Source organism: Bombus terrestris, chromosome 11 (genome assembly GCF_910591885.1).
Source record: "Bombus terrestris chromosome 11, iyBomTerr1.2, whole genome shotgun sequence".
NCBI classification, from domain to species: Eukaryota; Metazoa; Arthropoda; class Insecta; order Hymenoptera; family Apidae; genus Bombus; species Bombus terrestris.
In genome coordinates, this window is record NC_063279.1 from 16329675 (window position 1) to 16353997 (window position 24323).

Here is a 24323-nt window from a genome sequence, read left to right on the forward strand (position 1 = left end):
CTAATAAGTCATATAGGGATCTTCAATTAACTATGTTACTCATATGACAATCTTAAGGATATTTAAATATCCATATTTAATTCTTTAATCGGCACCCTTTATTTTAGCATCCCGTTAAACATACTGGGGTTCATCGTATATTGTCGCCTTCTGTCATAAAGTTTCGGCATTCACATACATTCCTCAGCACTCAACATCACACACACACGCGCGCGCACACACACCTACACGCACTTGTTCCATTACTTTAGGCGTTACACACATACACGGTAGAAATTATTTTTTTGTTTTTTACTCACTCAAAAATGTGAAAATCGTTTAAAACATTGTTTTTTGTAGATTTTATTATCAATATTTTTTTGAAATGAAACTATGCACTAGTCAAAGTCAACTCAATTTCTTTTAAATGTAACTATATGTTAAAGATAATATATTATATATTACAAATGTATTGTATATTAGTATATTAATATATTGGGTAATATATTAAATAATAATAAGTTATTAATTTATTTATGTCAAAAAATCATTGGTTTAACAAATATTTTAACTTTTATTCTGTAAAATTAATCGTACGAAAGGCAGGGCAAGACACGCTTTATTATTTGTTTTCCTTGTCCATCAATGCGATAATATTTTATGTACAAAATAAACATTGAAATATATGTGCTAAAATAATGACTTTTCGTTATATGTAAATAGGTTAATCGCTTTTTATGAGGATGCCAAGTAAGATCGATTAATATATTAAAAGAATTATATATGATTCTATTAAAAAAAAATTGACTTAGTTTTCATATATCCTTTACGCTCCCCCCTGCAAGAAAACTGCTAAAACCAAATTATGTCCACCTCGAAATTTAACTTTTATTGGGACACTGTATATTTTTATTACTGTGGACTTATTTCATTTTTCAATTGTCCGTCCATTTCCATGCATTACGTCAATTTGATTCATTGATTTCATTAATGAAAAATTAGTTTTTTTTTTATTAAGAGTAATATCCTTGCATGAATATAATAACTTTTAAGATCCATATTACATATATATATAATATTATATAATATTTTATATATATATTATATAGAAAAGAACCATATAGCAACATTTATATAGAATTATTACTAATATTACGAATTATGTTCCATAAATGATCCGTGTTACCAATGTTTACATACATTAATCTAATTGTATCATATAACTTGTATTACATTGTCTGTTTAATTTTAGTTAAAGCAAACCAAAGTACAGAGTATAAGATCAATTGTCAATACTTTAGCAGATGATTCTACAGCTTGAATCGATGGAGATCACCAAAAAAATAGTCGCAACACTGAATTTGATCTTGATCTTGAAATGTCATTTCAAAATCTTGTTGCATCGTACTTTTACTTATCATGTAGCGCAAAAGTCTCAGAGGAACCATAGGCTCCAACTCAACAGTTCTATTGGACAAAAATATTGACATTAATTCTATATAAAAGATATGTATAAAAAATTATATATTATATACTATTGTCGTATGAAAATCACAGATATACCATCCGATATCCCATTTCTTCTTTTTTTCTTTCTTTTCGAATTTGTGTAATAGTCATACCTGCATGTCAACTTCTACATGACCATCACTATTGTTTAAATAGAACCAGACTCACATTTAAATTTCTACATTTTATATTCTGGCCAAGTCTTCCCCCAAGATTACGCATTGATTGTTGACAAGGGAAAGCATATTAAATTCGTCATTTTAATTGTTCAACGGATTTAATCCGTCCACCTGAACTGAAATGACCCACGGAACTGATCCAACTGTAGGATAAAACAATGATCTGGAACTTAAAGACAATACATGAGACAGAAGCAACTAAGAGCAAGTTGAAGAATTTTCCAACCACCTTTGTAACACATTTCCTCCACATAATATTAACAACAGCAGCCCCAACTGTCATACAAACTTAGATGTACAAAACACTAGTACCTCAACTGACAAGCACTACACCATACCTGATACAACAGCACTAGAAATTAGAATCATAATAAAGAAAACAAAAAACAATAAAGCACCATTAATCAACGTAATCAAAGGTAAAATCTTGAAAAACTTTCCGCTAAAAGCAATACAATTAATGAAAATAATATTCAATGCAATATTAAGAACTCAATAATGAACCTAATCTATAGAAACTAGCGCAGATCATAATGTTACCTAAGGCAGGCAAAAACCCACACCAAACTGCATCTTACAGGCTAACATCACTACTTCGTACGTTTTCCAAAATACTAGAGAAAATAATATACGACCGCTTAAAACCAGCAATAGAGGAAGGAAAGTTAATAGCAGATTACCAATTTGGATTCAGAAACAAACACTCCATGATAGAGCATATGCACAGGCTCGTCAACGAAAATTTACTAGCAATAGAAAAGAAACAATACTGTATAGCCCTCTTCATGGACATCGAGAAAGCATTTGACAAAGTGAACCATGAAAGCGTCTTATAAACAATCAAAAAACATTTCCCAGAACAAATCCACCACTTACTCAAATCATATCTAAGCAACAAAACCTTTGTATCTAAAAATAAAGGACACATATTCTGAAGTTAAAGAATCGAGACAAGGGTACAGCAAGCAAACGTATTAGGACCAATATTATACACACTATACACGGCCAACATACTAACAGCAAAATACTGACATTCGCGGACGACACGGTTTTACTAGTCAAGCACACTAATTCAAAAACAGCAGTCACATTACTACAAGAGCATATAACAAAAATAGAAAAATAGCTGCAAGGTAAACAAACAGAAGCAAATCCCAATAAATGCAACCATATTACATTTACACTACGAAAACAGAAACCACCAAATATCCAATTGAATGGCACGCACATAAGACAAACAAAACAAGTTAAATATCTTAGATACACAACTCACATGGAAACAACATACTAAATCAATAATAGACAAAATACAGAGAACAAGGAGAGAAATGCATTGGCTAACAAGTCGAAAATCCAAATTAAGTATAGAAAATAAATTAAAAATATACAAAACGACCATAAAACCAATCTGGACGTACAGAATACCACTATGGGGGACAGCAGCAATGAGTCATATAAACAAAATAAAGACAATACAAGCTAAAATTCTTAGAACGATAGTAAACGCCCCATGGTATGTCAGAAACAAGGATTTACGTAAAGACTTAAAAATACCAATGATCAAAGAAGAAATCGGCAGATATGCAAAGAGATACGAAGAAAGAACTGCAACACACCCAAGCCAGTTGGCTGCTGAAACGTGCAAAATCCATATGAAAAATAGGCTAAAAAGAAAATATCCCACAAAGAAAATAAGTTAAAAATGTAGGATAAAATTTTTCCGTTTAAGGACTTGTTTTCAAAAAAATAAACTTTAAACATATTTAATTACGTACTGGTCCGATAGAAACGCATGGTACATTTTCAAATTTATTTTTTTTTTGGAAATAAAGCCTCTTATGAAAAAATGCTATTGTACATTTTTGATGCAGTTTAATTTTTTATCGACTGTTTATTCTTTTTCAGTTCAAAATTAACCAAATTTAAGTATGCTTTTGAAATCTTCAAAGTCGATTCTCTCGAAAACGAAGCTTCAAGCAAAAAAATATTATACCAAATTTTTTTCTTATTTCTTCCTGTCGAGTCCCTCCCTATCAGATTGTACTGTGATTACCATGCCACCTTATATGTATATGTGTATATACATGTATATATGTATATACACTTGTACATACATATATAAAATTAGTGAAATTCTAACATTTTTTTTAAGAGAACGTTTGATTTGCGATCCTTGGTTCCTTTAAGACTTTTAATTTTCACAATGAATAAAATACGATGCGAAAAAAAATTTGGTCTTGATTTTCAAAGTTAAGGTCAATTTGTCAGCTATCTTGTTTTTTGCAGATCTGTAGAATCACCTGCCAAAGCTACGGAAAATAACATTTTTGCAACCTGTACATATCTATGTTTATTATTGCTAACTTGGTTTGTTCCGTTTTAGGTGTAACTGAAAGCTCTAAAGTACCGCACAATGTTTCTTTATTAGTTGCACAATTAGAGGACGAAATTCGAAGACAAGTTGGAGTTACGTATCTTGAAGATTAAACCTTATCATAGACGAAATAATTTCAACGTAGTTAAATGTTCTGAATAATGTGTAATTACATTAATTCATATCAGAACTTTAGAGAAGCTTTCTTGTATACACATATATGTATATGTAAGATATGCTCTGTATTAAGAATAAGTAAACAATTTATGCATCGTTAATGTATTTTGTTTTCGCTCCTATATTCATTTCATGATATATTTGAAAAATACTGCAATAGATCTTTTATTGCAGATAAAAGCTGTATGCCCTATACAAAACATATATACAACATAACTACAAACAGTATGGAACGTAAGAAAATATTGGTCACGACTATCATAGCTACATTTTACGTCTTCAAATCGATGGAGATCTATCAAAAAAATATTCTGCAAAATGATCCTTTACTGTGGAACTCAAATTCGTATCTTTTTTCATTGGATGTTTTTCATTTTCTTGTCATGTAGAGGCTAAATCTGAACTAATCATGTGTCGCGACTTGATCGTTCTTTAAAATATTTCTCTTAAAATACTATAAAAGTTCCATTACTATTTAAGCTAACGTTTTACATTATTTTATTAAAAAAAATATAGAATCCGAAGAATAGTCAACAGCTGCAGAGAACCTTCAAATTGAATCGGTAATTTTCTACCGGAAAGCACGTCTTCGGTTTCTTCGTTGAACATTATTTGCTAACAACTCTTCGATAAAAAAAACACTTGCTGTCAATTCTTCGGTCAGAACACACTTTAACTTGTTATTCGGTCTTCGATAAGAACACAACAAAATCTCTTCAGTTGCAACACTCACAAACACTTATATTATTCAAAAGCTGTTGGAAATAAATAGTGATATTTAAACTGTGAACTCAGTATCAAAGTTATTCAAACTACCCCTATTATCTTAACCAATATAGGGGATCGGCTGATTCGTGGCGTCGATTATCGTATCGAGACGGGAACTTACGACTCTGACGCGTTATACTGCGAACGCGAATATGGTCAAACACTTACGTTCGTCAAGTTGCTGCAAAAATTGTAAATTCTCATATGGAGTTATTCTAAATTTATATCGGAACACTGAAAAATGCTTTCGTATACATATTGGCTATAAATAATAAGTATACATTTTTGCATCAACTGATTTTATTGAAATTTTCAGTATGTATGTATTCATCTCACGTGTTGTATTCGTTATTGTACTTTGTAAATAATAAAGCGTTGTGAACTAAATTAATGCCGGAAAAATGTATTTTACCCTGCTCAAAACAGGTATGATACTTCGACAATATCGAAATACTGTGTTTTGTGTTTCAGTTTCATTTTCGTAAGTAACAGAAGTTGGAAAGATTTTTCGACTTTTCCTGTTATATTTTATATGGGTTCGTTCCTGTCTTATAACCTTATTGTCTCTATAATCATTTGAAAAAATTAAAATTAAGTTCACTCCAAAACATTCCAATTTAAACAAATGTTACATTTTCTCCAAACCAATTTCCACCGTAGATAAATTTAAATCAAAATTAAACTTTATTCTTCGTGTCTTCGACCTATTTCTCATTATCATTCTGTATTTTATTATGAATATTATCATTCTCCTTAGCAAAATACCTCTCCCTCCCTCCCATCCCTCTCTCTCTCTCTCTCTCTTTCTCTCTCTCAATTGTCGCATTTTCAAATACGAGACAACTTTTATAGAAAATTTTTGTAAAATTATTTCAAAGTTGTTGCGAAAATAGAATATAGTAGTTGATATAATTATTCACTATAAAATTACTCGCAACTAATTTATCTTACCAGAAAAAAATTTTGCATGTAGTCTTCCCATGTAGAAATACAACACGGACTACTTGTTCTTCGTTTTGTCTTCGCATTTTTCACCAGAAAGATATCGATCACGCTAATCAGATCGCATAACTTTCGAGATTTATGTTACAATATATTTTCCATATCTCATAGGATATACATATGACTATAAGAGCGGCTTAAACATCTTACCTCAGAGAAATTTTAGAACATTAACGGCTATGACCGTTTTATATCAGCAGACCTGAAAAACTATAATGTTAGCAATCTCGTCCATCAAATATTGAGTTGCAGCATATGATTTCTTCTTGATATTTTGTGAAGAGTATAATACAATACAATGAATATCACGATCTACATAATACAACACAATAATCGAATTTCCAGATCACGTTTGTGGAATGTTTCTTCAACAGAGTTTAGCCATAACACAAAACTTTCTCACACTTTATACACGTTATATTGTTTCTGCGGACATATATATAAGTTAATGTTCATTGTCAGAATTAAAGAAACGTAATAATACATTTTTGACAAATTACTATCAATACTAGCTCAAGTATTATGACAGCTGATTCGTGAAATTGCGTGTGTAAATTTGTAGTTCCTATATACTAGATATTCACTCTAAAAGTACGCTTGATTCTCGAATGATCTACGAAAATATAACAATAAAACACTGCAACAAATATTTTTAAAGTAATTTTCCAAAAGAAACGATTTTTTTTAACAGCATCATATTATTATCTTCTCTTTTTTCTTTTATACCATTGCGAATGAAATTTAAACATGATACAGGTGAATTCCATTTGTACAGTACTACATTTCTATATATTATAGAAACGCGCGAATAATGTCTGCAACAACAAAATCCGCTATGTATTATCGAACCTATAGAAAAAATGTAACATTTATTGGCATGCAAAATAATACATGTTCGTAAGTTTGATTCCTTATTATTCTGTAGAAAGTACATACATAATTTAACCCTTTCAGTACTTAATAGAATAACAAAGTATGATATAAAAAATGTTTCTAATATGGCAAGTTTTAAAATAAAATCTGAATAGATTACAATTTGGCCAATGAGTATCTCTTATCTTTCTTATATTTTCCTCCTCTACACGTTTGAAATAGCACATCATGCGCTTTATCTTTATTTTTATTTATTTGTGGTAAAATCTCTCAAAGTGTCTTTTTATGAAACAGAGCAAAGATTCGAAGCTACTGGTCATTTTACTGGTTCCTGATAATTGCCTTTTAGCTTCTATTCCTTCCATAATTTTTTTTTTTTTTTTTTTTTTTTACAGAGATAGTGTTATAAAGTAAATTGTTTATTGGAGTCACAATAAGATCTCCATATGATAAATAAGCTAAATGTTCTGGTTGACTGTATTTCGTCCATACAACATATAAGCTAAGCGTTCCGAAAGGGTTAAATGCTCCCTTTTTTATTGCTATAAATTTCATATTATGCATATAAACAAGTTATATGTTGCATTGATCGAACTCATTTTTATGTCTTCTATATTATTGTAAAACAAAAATCATAATATCATTAAAGTCAACATTTACCCTCATATAAAAATTCTTAAAAGGCGTAATTTTATTATTTTTATATCACTTTATCTTTTACTACTTATTGTATAGTACACTAGAACATCTAAGATAAAGGTTTCTTAAAAAATAAAGACTGGAATTCAATCTTTTTATGCTTATACTTTTTATTTTCTTATGCTTTTTATTTTAAAAATTATATTGTGTCATTACTTTTGTCCACCACTGTATCTATTTTTTGAAAGAATTATACAATTATTTTTTATAGTTTTTAAATTCGAATATTTCATTTCAATATAAAAAAATATTCGAACATTCAATAACATTCTAACAAAAATTCATAAAATAATGTAAACTGTTTTAAAAGACGCCTATATTTGGGATGTATTGTAACACGATAAGTATATTCTATAAAATATTAAATTTTCATTTAGTTTTAAAATATATGTACAAAATACATTTTTTCATGTAATATTATGACATATGTGTAAATTATCTGATTTATCTGCTGTATTCAAATTTATCCCATAAATAACAAAGTAAATATAGGGCTGCTTATACAAAAGAATGACTTCATTAACTCAATATTCCACAAAAAAATTGAATCATTTCTTTGATATTATCTAAAGCATAAAGCAAGGATATTATGTCGTGACACTGAAATATAAAAATTACTATATAAACACATACATTTTTTATCTATCTCTATCATAATTAAAATATATTGAATGCTTATAAAGAAAACAGTTATTTATATGTCTCTTAAAAATATTACGTCCTGAGATAAAATAATTTGTAAACAACAATAACATTAAATCGTTTTTCATAATGTTGAAAACAATACTAAATTTTATTTTTTTCTTTTATTAACATAGAGAACTTTTATTTTTATTCCTATAATATCATAGATATTATACCGAATGCTTAAATCACTTTTATAATTGTATTTGGTTTGAAATTTTTACTTTATTAGACTTTTTATCTTATATGATACAAGTCTAATCCAGATATATACAACGCATGTATTATTCGAAAATTGACAGACCATGTTTATTTTTGTTATAAAAACTCCTATGAGTTAACTCCTATCATGTAGAAAAGATATTAATTATGATATAACTTTAACAATAAATTATATCTCATAACTGCAGGACTTCTATTCTCTAAAAACATAAATGGAATTTATCACAAAGTTGAAATTTTAATAAAGAAACCTAATCTTTTACTGTTATTTTACAGCATCAACATCATTATTACTAAAAGTCTGTTCCTTAAAACTTTTATATATCCAACTCTTTCTTTTATGAAAGTATCAAAAATATCCTTTCTGGAGTACATTTTCCAACAAATAACAAAAATGGAACGACAGATTTATAATGAAATCATCAAAATTGCAATTAAATTGTGTAATATAAAGTTTGCCTGATTGTTATTCATGGCTTTTGACTACATTTCATTTGATATTCCCTTCTCCAAAAACAATATATATTAATCAATAACAGATTAGCCTAATTATCCCTAATCCGATTCCAAAATGTAAAACTAAGTAAAATTTGTAAATATGGTACAATTAATGGTAAGCTACAGAGCAGTAATAGATTAATTACGGATACATATAGATAATAGCATTGTATCGTTGAATTTTATGGCGATTTTTTAAGTCCCCTGCTTACAGGTAGTAATCAAGGATTTAGTTAAATGTCTGCTTTCATATTCAAATTGAATATAGCTCATTCAGTCAAACAATTGCATACACCAACCAGCACAGTGGACTAGCAGCCATCTTGACTAGTGTTTTTCAAATTTTTTTCATTTCCTCCCACTTTTTTCTCATTTTGATAAGAGTCTTTAAAATTAACAAGTTGCATTGTGCTATTACAACTTCAATGGGTATGAATCAATCTCCAGGATGTTCAGGACAACTACGGTTCACTTGAAACCATTTATCAATACAACTGAAAAATATTAATTATCATTTATTATTTTCATAGTATTATCTATATTTACAAAATGTACATAACAATAAAGTTATTTTATGCACACAATGAATGTTGTTTAAAGTTATGATTTTATTAAATGTAATATAAAAACTTACTTTTTGTGATATATACACAGGCAAGGTAGACGGGCTATAACATCTCCAGATTGTAATTCTTCAAGACAAATAACACATTCACCTTTTTCATCAGATAATATATCTTCTATAATGAAAACAGAAAAGAATATAATACATTAATTATTGTGATGTGGGAAATGTAAAATTTTATTATTTTTTATTTGCACAATGTACAAAATAACCAACATAATTTAATATGTAACTATTTGATTCTTTAACTTTTATATAATTCTAGCTGTTAAATATGCAAATAAAATCAGTATATATTATAAAATATATATCTTTATCATTAATGTAACAACTTCTAACATTACCCTACTTTTGAGTAGCTTATTATTACCCACACAAGTGGTTAATACTATATTAAAGAATTGAAATACAAGAAAGCTTCTAATGTTATCCATATAGCTATTAAACATTTTTTAAAAAATATGTGTGTATATATATTCATATATATTATATACAATTATTTATTTATTATAATATTTACACATACACGTGCACTTTTATATATGGACCTTTGAAAATAATGTAAGTTCATTTTTCTTTATTATAAGATATTGCAGTGTTCGTGTTTTCATTGATTGAAAAATCCTAATAAGGGCTACTTAGCTCATAAATAATTTTTGTGGGAATTAACAAGACCAATATTTCTTTTCTGGGTCATGAATGGACTTACATCGCTTTTAAAACTAGTGAATTGTACAATTCATTATATTTTAATTATTTAAAATTTATGTTTTATCTTTTAATCCATTTTTGTTTATAAATAAGAGCAAAGAAAACACTACTGTTGTTTAATTTCAAAATCATTTGTTTCTAATTATTGGTGTCCCAAGTATTCAAATAAGCTACAAATTATAGAAAATGGATTTACACTACTTGCAAAATAAATGAGTATGTAATTCCATTTATTAATGAAGTTTCGACTGATTAAAATAAACGAATGTTTTAAGATTTAAATTATAAATTATTCATAAATATATTCATATATAATATCCATATATTAGTCCATGTATAAAATATATACTTATATATTTGTATAATATATATTTATAAATATATACCTATTATAATATAATATTTATAATGTACTAGAAATTTATGAAGTATATGTGTATGTATGGAAATAAAAACTACACAGTGTTTTCTACTTTTCCAAACAAATCGCAGAAGTATGTTACTGTGTGTACAAATGAAAATAAGAAAGAAAATGTTATATGCTCTGCTATAAATACTTTGCTATTAGATTGTAAAGAATTATTACGTACAAAGTGAAACGCTTATGTTCCTAGCGATGAATTTCATATTATGGAATATGAAAGATAGATCCTACTCCAATACCAATGTGCTTGTATGTTGCAATATACGATGCAATATACGATACAAAAAATTAATGCAATGAACTGATAACTTATCAGTGGATATTCAGTAAAATTCTCAAGAAATTTTGGATATAATAAAAATATCATATTATACTGATATCAAACTTATATCAAAACAAAATTAATGTTTGAGGATTTAATAATCATACAAAACTTTAGAAAATATGAATTACCAAAAACTTTTTTCTGTGCTCTTTAGATAAATGCAATAGTGAAAGCCCCCCCTCATACAAAGGCATATACAATCACTAGACTCGTAATACTATTGAGAAAGATGGAAACTTCATAATGAAATATTTAAATATTCTATTATGAATAACATGCAAAACAAATTAATAATGAAATATAATTTAGAAAAGTTATTTAAAAATAATGATACAATTAACCATAGAAAAAACACTTGAAATATTTATTAAAATTGAAATATTAATTATAACAAAACTATAAAATTTTATGAGATATGCCAAAGCAATTCTGTAATCTTTACAGTTAAAATAAGTAAGAAAATATACAATGTATATTATTCACAAATAGCAATGCAAGTATATTTGGAAATTATTGGAAGATAGTTTGACTATTTGTTATATGTTGTTTTAATGTTAAAGGTTTTCAAGTAGTAAAGTAAAAATTAATAAATATTTCTATGCATACTGATTTTACTAGTACAAAATAAATTATGTCTGTCGAGGCAAATAATAATATAGTATATCTTTGTATTCATTTTTACATCACCATCTAGTCAAAAATGTAGCATTCCACTTAAAAAAAAAAAAGAAATGTCCTTAAAAGTTCTGAACTTAGTTCTCCATCTAAAAATACTATATATTATATATACCAGAAATAATATAACCTTTATAATTATAAAAGCTCCAACAAATAGTTTTTTAACATTTTCTTTTATTTAAACAATACTTGGTTGTGATAATTTACCTAGCACACTGCATAATGTATTCTACATTATATATGTATATACAGTAGAACTTCGTTTATCCGCACGTCGTTTATGCTCAAAGTTAATGCTGAGCCTTTATTATCCAAACTATGATCAAGCGTAATTTCGTAATACATATAAACACTTATTCTTATAATGGATATGCGTGTGAACGTTTATTATTATAGGAATTGTTCATTTATCCAAATTGCTTTGTCCTCCAACCTGTTCGCATAAACCAGATTCTATTGTATACAATGTACATTGTCCTAAATATGTTCCATGGTATATATTTGTATAAATAGTAAATATAAAAACGACTGTAGCACGATTCTACGGCCCTGGACCGGTGGATATTTGCAAAAAAAAGTTCAAGGTAGAAAATGTTATTTATTGCGACGTATTCTATTCGCAACCAATAAAGGTACCAAACCCTAGGTCACAAATGACCCTGGTTCAGGGTTCGGGGCTATTTATATCGACAGAAAGAGAAAAAGAAGAAAGACAAAAAAGAAAGAAGGGAAGATATGGGATATACAACGGAGAATCTGAAACGTCTAACTGCAATAACAGATATTACTTTTCTGGGATCTAACTGCAGAATGTAGACGCATTGTGTATAAAGCTACTTTAAGAATTATTAAAACTTTAATATTTTTTTTCCGAGAGAAGGGGCATTTGTGATGAGTACAATATGTTGCTATAAAAAAATTGTAGTCTTAAGGATTATGCTCGCTAATTTTGCATAAATTTTATTTACAAATCGGCATCGACCCAAAGGTGTAAAATTTTACTTTTTATGCATATTGTATATATAGAATGCTTCATCAACTAGGGCAAGACATATCTTTTTTCTGATTGCAGAAAGAAAATATAGAAAGAAAAAAAAAAGGTTCGAGAGGATTATTTTCCACAAACATGTTTTCTTAACAATAACTATAATGCATACGATGCTATTTTTTAAATTGGTTTTTGTTTGTTCTTTTGCAAATTATTTAAATAGTTTCATTATTCCATGGGCACACAAAAATCTATTGAAAATAATATTCCGTCGATAACCCTCACAAAAATTCTTCTACAAATTAAAGAATACTTTATAGAAATATGATGCATTTATAAAATTTAACAAGAAGAGAAGTCTTTTATTTGTTAATTACTGATGTTATGAATAACAATAATTACTTTAGAAATATGATCATGAAAATGTACTTCTTCTTGAACCATTAATTTTTTTCTTTTAACGTTCCTTTTTAATTGCAGTCAGAAATTAAATATACTTTTGTTCCAATCTCCTGTACCATACATGTATAAAAAAAAAATACAATTTTCTTTGTTACAGGTCTTAGTAACAATGGGCTAAATAAACAATAGTAGTTAAATTTCTTAAAAATCACATGATAAATTTTAATCATATAGTTTTTAATATTAGAGGTTCCAAAAACTTTTAAATACAAGTTAAGAAATAAATTAATGATTCAATGAAAAAGTTTTAAATGAGGACACACATAAATTATTTTCACAATCTATGTTAAAAAAGCAATAATTTTTATTTGGCATATCTTTTTTCAACCACTCTTTCAAAAATCATAAATGTTTATAGAGTAGGTTAAGATTACGAGATTAAAATATCCAAAATTCATTGTTTTCATAAATAGATTTATAAATTTGATTGGTATACATAATATAATCATATTATGCAATACTCAATATTTTTTAAATGAATATTTAAATTAATCTCACTCAAGGTACGAAATTTATTGTTTGTATTGATTCTGCATGTCAAATGTAGTAATTTTTATTCTATGAATATAGTAAAGAAAGGAAAGCATAAAATAAAAAATTTAAATATATCATAAACTAAAAATGAATATTAGAAAAGAGAAACTATTCAGCAGTCATTTCATACTTTTTCATCACTTATTATTTACACCATTTACTTATTCTACAGACACACGCAAAGGATGTACTTCTTTAAATACGAAACAACCACAAAGAATGTAGCAAAAAATAAGAAAAGCATCTATCGCAATAACACCTCGGATACTATTTTACATTAAAAGCACTGTTGTGTTTGAAATAAATAACTGTTTACATGTTCATAGTTAACAATTTAAACATTTAATAAATTTAATTCAATATAATGAGCTTATTTGCATCATGTCTATTTCATAAAATTCAAATCAATTGATATATATCATTTTAAACTTCAAATGTTTGTAACAAAAAGAAACAGTTTTAAAAAAATATTTTATGCAATGTTATTATTATATATAGAAATTGTTATATAGCCTCTTACTGCCTAATATATATTACAAAAACACTTTCCTTTACTTAAGTTTCCATTTAGAAAGAAGTGAATAGAAAATTAATTTGACAGAAATTTTGGAGCTATCTGAAATAATTTTGTATCAAAATAATTAAAATTAATTAAATTGTCTGAGATATTTGAGTTATATGAATTACATTACTCACACATGTATAAAACACTTATTCTCCTTATATATCAGTTATTGAAAAATGTAATAGTACATATGTAGTAATCAAAAAGTCTAAAATTATTGTATGTATGTAAAAACAGATGACATAAAATATTAACTTACCATTGTAACTAAGACGTGGTTTGGTTAAACACATAACCAAGTGACATTCAATATCGTCTGGTAGAACAAACTTGGAGCAAACAGGACATTTTAGACCTTGAATATAAAATAAAATAATTATTTGTTGTTTTTACATCATAATACTTATTAACGTGAAACTAAGAAAAGTTATACCATAAAAAATTCTTCTCACTTGATTTACTGGAACAACTTCTGCCTCAGATTCATTCAGACATGAACTTATTACAATTCCCATAATAAAATTCAAATAATTTTAACATACCCATCACATAGACAATATTTTAAAATCGTACGAAATTCATTGCTATAATTACTTTTATTCTACAACCGCAATTTAAAATTTACGCACCTAGGTTAAAATACAATCGATTCACATATGTATGGTTACCGGGCCAACTATTACGACAACATGAGTCAAGCAGGTATGCTTTATTTCAACTCTCATTTATTTCGTAAAATTTCTAGACCTCAACATAACCTTACTTCTATTTTCTCAAAATTTTACAACGATTATAATGCACTATTTGAAATTCTAATACGGTTAATAAATATAATCGATTAAAAACTGAAGACATTATTATACTTAATGAAATTCATGTAATATTCAAAAACAAAATAAGAATATAACGACCTACTTTATTATTTTCTAAAATAAACAAAAATGAAAACTAAGAAGCTTATCTGTATTTATGATTATTCTAGAGATCTGTATATCATAGAAAGTTATGTAATCAATAACATTCATATCATATTAGTTAATACAAGTTTACTCCTCTAATTTTTTTAGATTATACAAATTTAATCATAATTTCATACAAAAGAGTTACAAATTTATTTAGAATATTTTACATTACATCGTTTGTATATTTATTATACTATATGCAGATATACGTATGTGTATAAAGTGTATATATATGTATATATATATATATATATATCATATATATATACATAATACATGTATCCACTATAATATATGCTTATAAAAGCAATAGTAACTAAAACAGGCACAGAGCCATCACTTTGAATGTTATAATGTATTTGCTATAAAATAATAAACTTACCGTTGAGAGACCAGATATGGGATGGCAAGCTATGTGCTGAGTAAACTCGTCCACTGTCTTCATCAGGATCATCTGATTCAAGTTGTGGCAAACCAAGTGCTTGACCAACTCCAACTCCAACTGAGGAAGCAAGACTACTTTGTTCACCAGATGAGAGATCCGGTACTGAACTTAAAGAACGAGCACGTTGCCTACTATCTCCGGATACTCTAGAAGTTTGTGATTGATTTCCTTGCTGATGTTGATGCTGTAACATGCTAACACCTCCAGGAAGAGAACGTAGCATAGAAAATCCTTGCATTGCAGTTTCATTTGCTCCAGTAGAGGATTGTCCATTGCCTCCAGCAGATTGTGCAACAGTACTTGCTTTAGCTCCCATCCCAATTTTAAATAATAATAACGCGTTTGTCAATTTTGATAAAAGTTTTTGCTTAAACTGAAAATTTTACCCCGCAATCAGAAGAAAAATTAACATTCCAAATATTGGTCTTGGCAGTGGTACACGCACTGACACAATTTTTGCAAATAGTCCTAGTTTTCTTGTTTTTTTAATATTATAATAGTAGTTAAAACTTCAATTTTAACTTCAGCAATATTGCAACACTTTGGGATTTAATATAGGCCGGAATTTTGTATACATACACTGCAATAAGCAAGTCATATCGTCCAAAAGCATACTAGCGGCTTGTCACGCAAAACACCCTCCGACATCTTGCTAGAAACTTCCTAGAAGTCAGTGACCAGTGACCAGCTGCTACGGAATGTTCCATTCATACATTTACATTTTGTATAAAATGTAATTATTTATCGGTTTACATGAAATTTCCCTAGTAATAAAATATTCTTTTTATATAATTCTTAATGATTGTTTCTTTAAATTATACTGCACTATATTATATGCGATTGTATAATGAATTAATCAATAATTTAAAAAATATGTCGAAAATATTCCTAGTTTTATTTTCAAATTTTTATATTGAGTTGTGTATATTTGTAATTATTCAAATAATACAGATATATATTTTTCATATGTCATATATGTCATATAACTTTTCAATCCTTATAAGTGAAATTAAAATTCTGAAATTCTAAGTTAGTTTATAATAGTATCTATCTTAAAGCTGTAATATCTATGTTCTTACTAATATTGTTATATATGTTCATGCTCTTCTAGGATCATATAAACAGATCTCGACTCTGGCTAGGGAAAACCATCCGAAAATTGAGTCGTGAAAAATCAACATGTAACAAAGCAAAGTTCTCGTTCTTGCGAGAAATATAGAGATCAGTAGAGTGCATTTGTCTCTGCTAAGATATTCACAATCCTGTCTTCTATATTGATTCTTCATGACTCAATTTTCAGACGGTTTCATCAATGCTTTCGACATTGAGTAGTTAAGACCAATTTATATAATCGCGGTCCTTTCTTACCACGGTCGTATACACAGGGTCTGAAAACTCCAGTGGAAGGGATAAGGTTCTTAATATCCGGAGGTGTGTTTTATAAATCAGCCGCTAGCCATAGCGCTGCGATCCATTTGTTAAACTTATGCATTTAACGCCACCTTTGTTATCCTTACCACTGAAGGTGAAAAATATAAATTAGACTTTTCATAATTATAATTTTATAACAATCTTTCAATGTATTTAAAGTAAACATACAATATTTTATGTGACACGGTACAATTAATTGTGTAAATAAATGTAGATTGATATAACACAGAGTACAGTTCAGTTATAGACACAGTCGTATCGGAGATTGCAAATTACAAACACAAGGCGCGCTACAGAACCAAGCCTAACAAATCGATTGAAGCGCCTTGAGAGACATTTTTTAACCCAAAAGAGCTTTATCCCCTCCACTGGAGTTTCCAAATCTGAGTGTGTATACAAGACAGTTATTGCAAGGAGTTATACAACCGTTGTTCATTACGACTTACGCTTACGACTTAAGATCGTGAAATTAGATGCAGATATAAGAGATTCGGTTAAAAAACGATTTAAATCAGTTTCGATTTATCACATTGGAGTTAAATTAAAAGTACTATTTTAAACAAAGCTATCAGCAGAAATGTCTGCGTGGAGGCAAGCGGGATTAAAGTAAAATATTTATTTCAAAGATATTTGCTTTTAATGTTAAATATCCATTACTGAAAAATATTATATAATCTATGTTCACATTTCAGTTATATTAATTATTCGCAAATAGCTGCCAGACTTGTTAGACAAGCTTTAAAAGCAGAGCTCCGATCAGATGCCCTAAAACGTGATGAAATAAACGTAAAATTTACCCAATGGAAAGATGGTAAACCTATTAGTAAGTATATAACTGTAATTTTTAACTTATTTTGTATTATTTATACAGAAAGATACAGTAATATTTTTAAATAACGTGGGTATATATATATATATATATATATATATATTATGTAAGATGTGTACATATATATCCGTGGCTGTAGGGAAAAATGCTGCATGTCACAATTTCAAAATGTTTAAATTTATGCATTAATTAAACTAGCATTAATTAATATAGGATTCATGTATTTCTCAGAAAAAATGCATAAAAATAAGTTTTATAAGTTCAAGAAAATAACATAATTCAATCGAAGTTCAATATTCAATTCATATGCATTAGGTTATTTTCATTAATCTGCTTATACCATGAATTATTTTATATAAAATAAAATGACCAAAATTATGTTCTACATATATTTTTATTTTATCAAGAATAGTACATTATTTTGTGTTACTATCTTATACAGTTATACTATAATCATACATATAAACATTCTATTCTATATTTGCAGGAAAAATAATTATAGTTACTAGGTTTTGTATTCTGTTTGATGTAAAGCTATATTATTTCAGTATACTATTTAGTTACGCATAGTTAGAAATCATGTATCTTCAAAAATTGATCCATATCCATAAATCAGTATCTGAAAAATATTGGACAATTAGATCCATTTTAGCACATATGTATTATATTTCACTATATGAAATATCCTGCACCAGATGTTACCACTTCAATTCATGTGAATGTTATTATTTGCAGCGAGAAATGGTTCACATTGATTCAAATAGTTTCATAGAGAGGTGAATTCTCATGTTAATAATTTTTTTGTCTGTATGAACTTTGATATATCAGGAACTTATGAAAGTCAACTTTGATTTTTTAAATGAAATCATATACCTTTTAATGCATTGATTCATGCGGCTCGTCATTCCCTATATAGAAATATTAACTGGTTTATACCAAAAAAAAAATTTGTCAAATTTAATGTGTAAAAGACAAGGACAGACGCTAAGCGGTCCTGTTGCATGTTCACGCTGTCTTCGTCTTTCATACATTAAATTTCACAAATCAAAGTTAAAATATTTGTTAAACTAATTGTTTTTTGGTATAAATAGGTTAATACTTTTGTGCAGGGATAAATTGCATTGATTGATGTATTAAAAAATGTATGATTCCGTTTAAAAAAATCAAGGTAACCTTCCTGTTAAGTCAAATGCAAAATTAAACTTCACAAGTCCCTGATGCGTCCACTCATAAAAGAACTGATAAGATCAGAATATGCACCTCCCAGAACCATTCAATTTCCATCCAAACATTTCTTGCTGCAAATAATAACAGTCACATGAATTGAAGTAGTAATATCTGGCAAACCATCTTGTATAGTATTGTTGAATTTGATGCATGTGTTTATTAAATTTTGCTAAAATAATTCTAAGACATTCGTCATATAAAATGCAAGATTGCACTGAACAGAAACGCGTTAACAAAAGAACGCTCGCGTATTGTGTTTATATTTTGATTCGGAAAAACAACTTAACTGCCATATGATTGGGCAGAATAACGCAAGTCTATTGAACATTTGAACTGCTCGTTCTATTTAAAGTATTCGTAAATTATTTCTATTCTGCTTATTGCTATTTACATTAATTGTACAAATATATAGTATTATGCAAAGTGAAGGAAATATGCATTTATACCATAGAAAGGACCATGAAACATTAGTAACTGAATAAGTGTGATATGCAACGTTTTTCCTTACAGTCATAGATATATACACAGAAATGTGTGATATATATATAAAATTATTGTACACAATACAAAATACATGCATAATGTTAAATTTTTATATATACATATTACATGTATAGCAGATTAAGGAGATCAAAACTGACCTTGAATAGATTTTAATATGTGATGAATCATTCAATAGTTTACCAATAGGAAACATCATAAGCCAATTCTCAACCCTTTATCTTGACTGAAAAGATAGTCACAGGGTAAACTCGGATTATCCGTTGTTTGCCTACTTAATGACATGTTAAAATTCTGAAAAAATTCTAGGACATTATAGACACAGTGTGTATGTTAGAGAATATTTGTAAAAGAATTTAAAAAACGCTAAGAAATGTTGAAAAATGTGGATTACATATTGAAATATTAGAGCAACTACTTTCTCATTTTTATGTATTGGCATAGCTATTAACTTTAATTTTGTGGTAAGATGTATCATAGTTAAAAAGATGGAAAACTATTTTTGTCATGATATTTTGGATGAAATCACGAGATATTATTTGTGTCTCATTGTTTTAGATTTTGTCACAGTCGGCAATAGTTCTGTTTAATCTACTAAATACATAGTCCTTCATAGCCCTCATTGTCATATTCAGCCTGTGTTTTTCTTCCACCAATTCGCTATAAATAAACTGAATACCAAATAGCTTAGAGAACATTCCTATCTTTCTCTGTTCAGAGACATTCGTTCTTTTCCCATACTTTTACATTGCATAAGATTTTTTTTATATATGTACATTTAAAATTTTTTCTATCAACCACTTATTGTTACTCCACTAACTGTTATTGTCCATGCCAGTTTTCCTCTTGTCTTCTGTATCAAAGGCAGCTCTTAAGCCTACAAAAACGGTAATCATTCTCCCCTTCTTTTCTCACTTCCCATCTTATGATATAATTTAGGAAATATATTTAATTCATTACCTCTGCTTCTCAAACCTATCTGACTATTACAGGCATTCACCTTTTCATTTGGTATACCATACAAAAGTGAACCAAACCAACCAACCTTGGTACCAAAGAAGTACTTCTTTCATGCGCTGATATGTGACTTTACTCATTGATTTACATCATGTAAACTTTCGGCCAATATGTATATATATTTTTATAATTATGGGTTCACCAGAAATAACCAAACAGACTCTCGTTTTCTTGTAGGGAATTTCTTTCTAGCTTCATAGAGTATCTTATATAGCAAAGAATTATGAAACGTTAATACGTCTTGCTATTAAGGTTGTCTGTCTCTATCACTCATACCTCATATAAATCCAATATTAAATCTTTCGTTTATTCTTTCGTCCAAATTTTGAAGATTCCAAATATTATAATTATTTTGATTCAATTAAATTATATTTTCCCAAATTTTTACTTGTAATATAAGTAGGGAGAAAAGTATATCTTAAAAGAAAATTTAGAAAATTGAGGACTAAGAAATGTATCACCTTGCTTCTGTCTCTCTTACAAGAGTACTTCTACAACGATTTTCCTAATACTTTTGTTTTTTTATAAATCTAATACCTTCTAAGTAGTTTTTTTTATAAATATTGAATTGCTTTTAGTATATATAAAACTGTTTTCAACATTCCATTCAATATAACATTTTACATTACTAGAAGATTCCCTAAAACGTACAGACACAATCTTCAATAAAATTAGTATTCTTTTGACGTAATAATTTTATTCTGCTGAATTGTGGAAATATCACGGTATGTGATAAGGATAATTTCTCACGTAGGAAAAGAATCTTCTCTCATGAATTTTCTGAACACATAGATACATATTAGCAGAGTATTAACCAAACCCAAATGTACTCATGATTGCATATACATTAATTTACGCAATTATTTAAATATAAATTTGCGTTAATTATCATTTGCTATTTAATGAAAACACTAAAATTTCTAATCAATTTTTGTTCAATTATAAAAATACTCGGTAGTATGCGTTATTTTTGTCATAAAATAGTTGCTCAACAGTGTGTTAACAGGACACGTAGTGCGTACGTTATAGCATAGTAAATTATATATATATATATATCACTTACAATAATACTTTTTTATTACAGCTGAAAAACAATAATAATAAACAAATAAACATGCGTAAATGTACAATAATGTGTAAGTCTTAAATTCAGATTTCATATAGCGTGAAATGTTTATATAAGAATGCATGACCATTATTTATCACAATTATTTTAGTGCATAAAATATAACAGCAAGGAGATTTAGACATGGAGATTCCCTGTTCAATATTAAATAATTTGCTACTAACATACCTACTATATAAATGTGTGAAATGTGTGAAATTTATATAAGTACAAGGTATAATCGAACGGTATAATCATAGATAGTACAATCCAAGAAGGCTTGATATGATAAAATAGAAACAAAATATATAATAATCATTTTTCATACAAGATTTTAATTCTGAATAAATCGATGTCGAAAATTCGTCGAGTACACGTATACTTAGCTATAACTTGCAATGTATCGCGTTCAGTAATATACATATACCTACAATGCATACAAAAAGTGTTGGCATATCAGTGTATTTATTATAGCATTTACATATTAATTAATTAGTGTGATTTCGATGATTCTTTAATATGTTGTAAAACTCAATATTTTGATTAATTCTTTTCTGTACACTAAGCTGAGCTCGCTTAGTTTCTGAGATATTCGCGAAAAATTGCCGGTTCTTTTTAGAGGACATTGTATTATTCTGTATATAGTACATTCTATAACGTATGTGTGAATATTGCTGGTCACCAGCTGCTTACCTTTTATTTATAGATCCCGTGCACAATTGCATATACAAGGCTGTAAGAAATGTTTGTTACAACTCAATTAAAAATGAATATCATTAATGTACATTAATTGGGTTTGGGTTTTCAACACAGCTGACAATGCTACATGAAACAATAACAATTCTTCTATTTCGTAAACTAATATCAATTATTCATTCCCCTATTTTTATAATTATTTTATGATTTATATAAACATTGCTAGTCGCCCCGCGGCAGTCGGATTGAAAAATTTAACCCAAACCCACTATATTGGTGATATTTTCACTGATGATTTTCGAGTTATAAGTTATAACAAATATTTCTTGCAGCCTTGCATATACAACTGTACACATTTATAAATACTCGTTTATGAACAGAAGATAAATATCTGACAACCAATACTGACGCATACGTTTTACGCATACGTACGGCACAGATTTACAACTATAGACTGAAACATACTGTAGTGATATCAACAGTGTTTAGAGAATATCTCGAATGCTAAGGTCGACCGCTGGTTATGTGTATAAGAAATAGTAGTTCAAAATATTGATATCTATAACATATTTCAAAATTATCAGAATCAAAGATGAGGTAGCTTTCCTGTAGTTTCATTAAATTTGTAATATCTTACAAAATATTAATTTTTTTTGGCATTGTATCCTAATACCTTTCTGTTCAAAATGGCACAAAGAATCAGTTAATGCAAATAAAATCGTAAGATTCCATTTTTTAAAAAAATGTACATTTGGAACTGTGCCGATGCATTTCTGTGAAAAATCGAACTATATGATAATAAATAGTGCAATGTAATGCAAACAAAGCAGTCTTTCTATCTACGATAAGAACAGAGTTATAGTTCGGTTCGGTCATTAAGTCTAGGTTCGGACCAGAATTCGCCTTGTGGATTGGTTTCTGATCACCATTGATGTTTTCATCACCATTTGACTGACCCCGGTTTCGTCGACATTGTTTATTTGTCGACATGTTGAAATCACTGACAATATTTTCGTCGACGCTCATTTCACCGAACTGAGTGAGTATCTCTGAGTGTCGAGGAAGACACTGTTGGTATATAAATGATGTCGATAAAACTGGCATCGATAAAGATATTGTCACAAACTAATCCCATACTGTACATATACAATTAGAAATCGTTAAAATCTAAATTATAATAGATTTTTCCCTTTTAAGTGAAAATGAGGATTTATTCGGAAACAGTTCCCATGCAAAAGTAATATTGAACATTTTCATCTCATTTTTATATAAAAGCATTAGTTCTAGGATTGTATAATACCATGAATATATGCTTTGTATGTTAAGAGATACCTTGTGCATCATAATTGATTAAATACTAATAGTGATATACACTAACATATAGTTAAGAAGCATATGTTATATATAATATATGTTATCATTTTATTATGGACTGTTTAACATTTTAACGTTTTATCGAGCAGAAATTAAACTTATTTAATTCTATTCATTTATTTAAAAAATTTGGTAAGTTACAAAAATTACATTTCGTTATTTTTGTTGCAGAAAATCCATAAATTATATCACAGATTGAGGAAAAAATCATCCAACTCTTCAAATATATATATGCATATCCTTGGATATTGTATATGAAATAAGAAAAGGATCTAATAAAATAGTATAGAAAGAATTTATATATAGCAATTCAACATTCTTATATGAAGTAAAAATATCTAATAATATTATGAGCTTCTTTAATTTAATCCTTTTAATTTAATCCACCTTCCTTTCGATAGATCATCTTATAGTCGGGCAATGTGCTTTACAATGTACTGAAAAAGACAGATCAGAAATT

General features: G+C 28.1%; 4 protein-coding genes across 20 annotated transcripts in view; 2 read left to right on the forward strand and 2 right to left on the reverse strand.

Moving 5' to 3' along the window:
* Window positions 1-5377, forward strand: part of LOC100649548 (trans-1,2-dihydrobenzene-1,2-diol dehydrogenase) — a 28279-nt gene extending 22902 nt beyond the window's left edge. For 7 of the 8 annotated variants that reach the window (XM_048410255.1, XM_048410256.1, XM_048410259.1 and 4 more), the window contains one exon: window positions 4051-4319. In XM_048410255.1, coding sequence (XP_048266212.1) covers window positions 4051-4154 — 104 coding nt within the window. In that variant the 3' untranslated portion in view covers window positions 4155-4319. Of the gene's footprint in view, window positions 1-4050; window positions 4320-4392 lie in introns of those variants that run through there. The other variant, XR_007225784.1, reaches the window with a different exon arrangement.
* A 1509-nt stretch (window positions 5378-6886) lies between these two features.
* On the reverse strand, window positions 6887-16380 carry LOC100649187 (E3 ubiquitin-protein ligase znrf2). Its single transcript, XM_003399376.4, has 4 exons — window positions 15621-16380; window positions 14536-14631; window positions 9599-9704; window positions 6887-9458 (listed from the first exon to the last, which is right to left on the reverse strand). The coding sequence occupies exons 1-4, from the start codon at window positions 15997-15999 to the stop codon at window positions 9401-9403; spliced, it is 639 nt and encodes a 212-aa protein (XP_003399424.1). The 5' UTR covers window positions 16000-16380; the 3' UTR covers window positions 6887-9400.
* Window positions 16381-17152: 772 nt separating this feature from the next.
* Window positions 17153-24210, forward strand: LOC100643009 (protein stunted). Of its 3 annotated transcripts, none has more exons than XM_003399408.4 (4): window positions 17153-17720; window positions 17807-17937; window positions 21773-21824; window positions 24035-24210. In XM_003399408.4, exons 1-3 carry the CDS (start codon window positions 17692-17694, stop codon window positions 21784-21786), a joined length of 174 nt encoding a protein of 57 aa, XP_003399456.1. In that variant the 5' UTR covers window positions 17153-17691; the 3' UTR covers window positions 21787-21824; window positions 24035-24210. The 3 variants fall into 3 exon arrangements, with proteins under 3 accessions (XP_003399456.1, XP_048266219.1, XP_003399455.1); XM_048410262.1 differs by having other exon boundaries at window positions 21906-24063; XM_003399407.4 differs by lacking the exon at window positions 21773-21824 and having other exon boundaries at window positions 17176-17720.
* Window positions 23965-24323, reverse strand: part of LOC100651610 (negative elongation factor D) — a 48898-nt gene continuing 48539 nt past the window's right edge. For all 8 annotated transcript variants that reach the window (XM_048410249.1, XM_020865557.2, XM_048410245.1 and 5 more), the window contains exon 12: window positions 23965-24300. In XM_048410249.1, coding sequence (XP_048266206.1) covers window positions 24266-24300 — 35 coding nt within the window. In that variant the 3' untranslated portion in view covers window positions 23965-24265. The remainder of the gene's footprint in view (window positions 24301-24323) is intronic.